At 35.6% G+C, this 6,477-nt stretch overlaps 1 protein-coding gene across 6 annotated transcripts in view; it reads right to left on the bottom strand.

Annotated features, from left to right (window-relative positions):
• LOC105213678 (transmembrane and coiled-coil domains protein 2) overlaps window positions 1-6,477 on the bottom strand; it is a 42,150-nt gene that overhangs the window by 6,741 nt on the left and 28,932 nt on the right. For 3 of the 6 annotated variants that reach the window (XR_008470068.1, XM_054225861.1, XM_011186670.3), the window contains 10 exons: window positions 3,992-4,519; window positions 3,561-3,743; window positions 2,279-2,343; window positions 2,035-2,204; window positions 1,829-1,956; window positions 1,460-1,643; window positions 1,209-1,329; window positions 808-912; window positions 607-720; window positions 198-373 (listed from right to left, as the gene is read on the bottom strand). Coding sequence is in view for 5 of the 6 variants with exons in the window: in XM_054225861.1 (XP_054081836.1) it covers window positions 198-373; window positions 607-720; window positions 808-912; window positions 1,209-1,329; window positions 1,460-1,643; window positions 1,829-1,956; window positions 2,035-2,204; window positions 2,279-2,343; window positions 3,561-3,743; window positions 3,992-4,519 (1,774 nt within the window). In the remaining variant the exon portion in view is untranslated. Of the gene's footprint in view, window positions 1-197; window positions 374-606; window positions 721-807; window positions 913-1,208; window positions 1,330-1,459; window positions 1,644-1,828; window positions 1,957-2,034; window positions 2,205-2,278; window positions 2,344-3,560; window positions 3,744-3,991; window positions 5,553-6,477 lie in introns of all 6 variants that reach the window. The other 3 variants (XM_054225862.1, XM_011186673.3, XM_011186674.3) reach the window with 3 other exon arrangements.

Genomic DNA, 6,477 nt, shown 5'->3' with positions numbered 1-6,477 from the left:
ACAATCACAATATGTCTTCAGATTGCTCATTTTTATATTATTTGTTTCTGAACTCTAAGCTGATACAATGTCGCCATAACCTTTTACTTTGACGTTCTTTATTCCACAAATAGCTATTTTGGTTAATTCTGTTTTCATACAAAAATTCTCCCTGTTGTAATAATATATACAGCTTAACACTCGCTCTGCACACTTACCTCGTCTTCAGGAATGGCATTATGATGCCTGCCGCCGTCGCCACCAATAACAGTACCACTTGTAATACCGTTAAAACGACATTAATAAGCTTGACGACGAGCGCTCGTGCATTCGAATTGTCTATACCCTCGACGGTCACGTACTGTTGTTGTGATAAATGTTCCATTTTGGATATCTAAATTGGAGAAATATGGAATTAATAAAATTGACAATTACAATTAATGCATATTGTATTAGCGAATATGTACACGTTCAGTCGAAATTATACTAATGAACTGAGGTATAAGACGCAATTACAAATAAAGGATTGTGCATAGAAAAATTATATATACATATGTATTGCATTTAATACAAAATTGCACAATTTACTTTTTTTGTTTTGGAGAATATTAATTGCATTACACTCACCCGCGTTTGGCAATTTTCCAGTACTTCATTAACGTCGCGCAATCGCTCATCACTTTGATATTGCACCTTTTCCTCCATATCAGCAATTGTTTGCTTTAGGTTTTCAATTTCATTCTGTATAAAATATAAGTATGCAATTAGTTTCGTAATCTTTTTTCTTTTCATTTTATATTGTATATATGTGTTTGTTCTTTTACATACCTGATGCAGTTCGGTTAAATCGTTAATTTGCTCCTCTAAACTTTCGGCACGGTAACGTTCACTTTCTAGCGTTGAAGTTAAGCTGTTTAATTCCTTTTGTGCAGTCTGAAACGAAAATATACGTATATCAATTAAAAATACGTCAAGGAGGAACATACTTTTTCGTCATTTTAATTATAATTTACAAACTATTGAGATGACTATTTTAGAATTCTTGAACAGGTGTTTAAACAATCCTTCGATTTTTATGGAATATAATATTTATTTTATTCAAATATTCGATATGTAGTTGATTATGTTTAAGACACTCAGTGAACTGCGATTTGGTTTTTAGTATGAATTAAAAGTATCAAAAAATAGAAAATAAATTGGGAAAGCCCCTGAAATATTTTCTTTCTTACCTCTAGTCGTTCAACACGCTCTTTTAGTTTCTCGATTTCATCTTTACGCTCAGCCAATTCGGTTAAAAGCGATTTGAGTACAAGATGATATTGACTCGCGCCCGATTGACTCTTGCCAGAGCTGCAACAAAGCAAGTAAAGAGGGATTATAATATTGAAATAAACGGCAACTAGAATATAATAAAGTAGACGATATAGTTGCGATATAAACATATGCAAATATACCAACTACAATATGAGTTTGCACTCACCCGGCTGGTATGCTCTCGCTGGTAACGCTGCTGCATTCACTACCATTATCGCTATTAAATTTTCCGCTACCCGCGCCACCAGTATTACCCGAACCGGTGGAGGTGGCCGCTATGTTATTATTCGGCGTCGAACTGCCAATCAGTTCAGCATTGACCGGCATGTTAATGTTGTTGATTTCAGTTTCTGGTAAAAATAAATACAAAATATGAATATTTAAATTTATAATTTAAAATTTAATTTTTTTTTCATAAAAAAACACAAAGGAAATTATATTTCATTTTTCAACTATGAAAGTAAAGCAATTTTAGAAAGCAACGCTTGCGCCTAAATGTAGGCCAGTCGTCCACATGCAATACTTTCATACTCACCTGACATTTGATTAATATTATCAGCGCTACCGAATTTATTCTTAATTAAATGTGCAAATTCACGCGGCTTAGACATCACCGAACCGGAAAAGCCAGTGATACCGTCGCGTATGTTGCCGCCGACATTTCTGAGGAGGAAATTGAAAATGAATTTTTGATTAGAAATATTGTTATTGTTATTTTAATTTTCCCTCGTGCATTTTCACCTTAAGCCCTGGCCCACGTCACGCAGTACCTCACGCGGCTGACGATGTTGACTCTTATTCGCGAATTGATGGTTGGTTAAATCTTTCGCCCGCTTCGTGTAGTTGTCAAGTTTCTTCTGTAGCTGCGAGATACTGTGTGCGCTTTTCTGATTTTTCTTCTCGAAAACGGCCTGAAATTACGACAAAGTATTGAATCGAATTATTAAGATAAGTAGATGTAGATTTTTGAACACCTGACACTTACCTTTATTCGCTGTAACTGTTGCTTATCAGCACTCGCCGCCAATTTCAAATATTCATTCACGTTATCTGCGAAATAACAAATGGCAATGAGGAAATAACACAAAAATACACGATTACTCTTTGTGGTTTAGGTGTAATTGATAATGTAGTCATGTTGTTTATATCATTTTTGATTTATTTTTTATTTACTATTACTTGGTTCAATCTTATGCAATTTGATTTTCGAAAAACAGATTTATTTATAGCACTCCCAAATATTTCAGAGTTTAAGCAATAATATTGTTGCTTTTGTTTTAACAGCATACATAATATTTAGAATGGTGCATATCTCCTTTGTCTTAAGGAGTTGTCCTTATAATCTCTCTAAAATTTATGGAATTATCTTTTTGAACTATGATTAGCTCAAGAAATTAATACATTTTTTTGTTGTTGTACAATCAGCCTCTTTAACTTCAAATGTAATCGCTTCCATGACTCTACTCTAAGACCAAGAAAACCTAATAAAATAAAAAGTTCGTCATTAAAACTGTCGGGTTAGAAGGACGTGAGAAGAGATAATTACTGATGTGAGAATTTCGTTTGGATAGGGGTAAACGTCGATCACCGAAGAGTCGCAACTCTTAACAATGATGTGATTAGTTTGGGTAGGTAGCTTATATAGAGGTTGCCATCGAGGTGATAAAATTCTCAAGATACAATTGCTTTAGTTGAAATCAAATTAAGAAAATCGTTTTCGATTTGGCTTTAGAGGGTGAAGGGTTATATTTACGGTTTCATGTCTTTCCTTCGAGGTGATCAAATTCTCAAGAAACGGTTGGTTTAGTGGAAATCGAATCAAGAAAATAGTTTTCGAATTGGCTTTAGAGGGAGAAGAGTTATATTTTATGATTCCAAGCCTTTCATTGATTTCATGTGTAGATAACGGTCTTCGATCAATCACAACGTAATTGACACAAAATAGTACGAGTATCGAGAAGGTATTTGAAAGAGGATGTGAAGGTGTTGAATTTTCAACTTTTGTGCAAAATACAAAACAGTTGGAGTCAACGTGGTAGTTTACCTGGCTACATTTCTCCCCGCTTTTTAGAAAAAAAATGTTGAGATGCTGAATCATTATATGTATATCCTAATTTAGAGACTGGATTTACAAAATGTAGAAAATTTGGGAAGATTGTCATTCGGAAATGTCGAAAAGTTTAACCACGATTTCAATTGTTCCTTCTAACCATATTGTATAATTTTACTTCAACGCACATTTTATTATATAAGTAATTCATACTCACCATCTCGGGCTGTTTGTTCCTTCCGTATTGACTCCTTTGTACATTGGATTTTCGTGTTGAGACGATCGAGCGCTTGCAAGCTGGAGGTACGTTCATGCCGACGATGATGTTTCTTGCTGTCATCCAATTGTGTGCCATCCTGTTCGTCAGAAGCGAACGATTGATAGCAGAGATCCTCGTTGCCTGGTAACAAAAGAGAAAATTGAGCAAGTTGATCGTTGACACAAAAATACAAATATAAATATTAAAAAATGACAAAAACTTAAAATGAATCCAAAGCAAAAAAGACGTACGTCTTGAGAATGTGAGCCAAGTTTTGTTTTTAACTATCACAGATAAAACCTTAGCATACATTTCAAGTTTGCACACAAACAAGCATTTAATATACTAGATTACACATATAAGTACATATATTGTCATGTTAGTCACACCTGATAAACGCGAATCCTCGGCACCAATGCCGCCCATACCATCCAGTGTGCTACCATCACCACCACCTACAGTGAAGCCGCCGCCACTGATGCCACCAACACCGATACCACCGCCGCTGCTAATTCCACCAATACTTAAGCCACTCAAACCACTATAGGCCAACAGACCGCCCTGATCAGAGCCGTGTGTGCGCTGGAACTCGCGACGATTGCGTTCGCGACTGCGTCGACTTGACGGCGAGTGGCTACGGAAGCCACGAAATGTGGCGACAGTGGCGCCACTGTTGCCACTGCCGATACAACCGGTCATAGTGCTGCTGCCGTAACTGCTGACACCGCCCGTCGATGTGGTTGTCGCGAGCGAAGTTCCTGATGCTCCAGCGCCGCCCAGTGTGCCGGTGGTGCCGACCACCGTCGATCCGGCCGTTGAGGACGTCAGTGCTGATGGCGCTGTGCCGCTGAGAGCCAAACGTTCGTGCTGCCCCGCCGAATCGGTGCTGTTACCGCGATTGCTGCGTTCACGTGACACTGTGGGACGCACAAGCAACAAAAAATGCGAATTCGAAATAGCAGCGATATCAAGTGAGTAGTGTTGACAAAAATTGAAGGTAACAGAGGAGTATCCAATTAGCACGTGAGCGGTGCACCCAACCGTACAGAGACAGTCGTATATTGTGATTTGTTGTGCGGTGCCGTCAAGTAGTTTTGTTGTTGTAATTGTTGTTTATAGATTTGGAGTAAAGTGTTGAAATTATAGTTAAGTTTATGCTTTTGTATTCACTGTTTTATCTAAGTTTATTCAAATTTTATGTATATTTTGGCGCTTCATTGGGCGCGTGCAGCCCAATTGACTGACAACAACTGGTAACACAACAATAATAATAACAATACTAACAGCAACTATGCAGATATTAACGAAGAACAAGCAGCTTATTGTTGTTGGCTTTTTAGAATGTTTTAGTTGTATGCATATATTTGATTGATCATGTATGGTTTGTTTGCTTTGTTGTTGTTGTTGCTAATTGCTTTCGAATATTTTTATTATTCAATTAGCAGTGCTCTCTATTTAGTATTTGTTGTAACTCAGTGTTGTTATCCTTGTCGCAGCTGTTTGCGTTTGAATCTAAAAAGCAAGCGAAATGCGTGCGGGCGTGTGCAGCAAAGCTATTTCTTCTTCTTTCGCTAATTTTTGGAGATATCTTTTGCTTTGATAGCTTGTGTGTGCATGTGAGTGCGTGCGTGAGAGCGTATTTAGCGTGTATTGCAGTATTTGTTGAATGTCTTCGAATTGTTCGAAATGCGCAAAACAATAATAATGAGCGGAAAAAGATCAAGAACGAGAACAAGAAGAAGAAGCACAGTGTGTTAAAACTCACAGCAATGTACACTTAATGTATGAATATTTGTACTTTCTAGCAATTCAATTACAGTTTAAAAATTATTTTAGATTTTGGAAATTGCACGCCGATTTTAGATTTCTTAATAACTTTTTTTTAATAAAAAAAAAATATTAAATGCTTTCAAAGCCTTTGATGGAGTAACACTTAAATACATAGCAAATCTGTTAAAACAAAAAAGAAAATAGTTTGTGTTGGAAATTAGAAACTTGAAAACACATAAATTACAAGCATGCAAATATACAGATAATTTACATAACGTATATATAATATAGTAGTAAAGTAATGTTACAAAAACATTTCAAAACGTTAACTAAAGTATAAGTGTTAGTAGATTTATGAACAGATATGATAAATAGAGTTAATAAAGTCTGGGCGGTATCAAGCAAATTAGATAAGAAATATCAAAAGTATTGTACACTTTAAAACATCAACAACATTTTAAGTTGTAAGCATATTTTATAACACACGTACAACAGGTATTTGTGGGCATTGATACAACTTTTACATTTCTAAAGTCATTACATCTAGTTAGATTTTTTAAATTTCATTTTCGTAATGTACATGTATTCAAGTAAATCCGACGGTTTTACACATGCTTCTAAACTATATTATCTAGCACTTAATCGGAGCTTTTTTAATATCGATAAAAATAGTTTCTTTATACACAATTTAAGGCCAAAATTACGGCAAATCAATTTTTGTTTTGAGAAGCCACCATTTTGTCAAATTGATTTACGTATTCCTTAAGATTATACATTATCTTAACAAAATCCGTTTGATTATTTCATTTCAGATGATCCACTTCAGAGTTATAGTGGTCACCGCAAAATGTCTTTTTTGGGAGGGGTTCCTGGAGATGTGCTGTAGCAGCTTCAAAAACTGTTATTTGTACAAATTCAATATTCTTCAAAGTTACCATAATATGTGTCTCAAAACAATAAATTTAGAAGTTTTTTCAGGAAAAATTTTTGAAAATCTAATTTTTAGTGCTTTCAGCTAGATGTAACCTGTTGACACTTTCATTACCCTTTTAGAGGTAATAGTTGAAAGAAGTCTATCGAGCGTACTGTGCGAAAGACTAAAGCC

This window comes from Zeugodacus cucurbitae, chromosome 2 (assembly GCF_028554725.1).
Source record: "Zeugodacus cucurbitae isolate PBARC_wt_2022May chromosome 2, idZeuCucr1.2, whole genome shotgun sequence".
Lineage (NCBI taxonomy): Eukaryota > Metazoa > Arthropoda > Insecta > Diptera > Tephritidae > Zeugodacus > Zeugodacus cucurbitae.
This window is presented reverse-complemented; position numbering and strand designations above follow the sequence as displayed.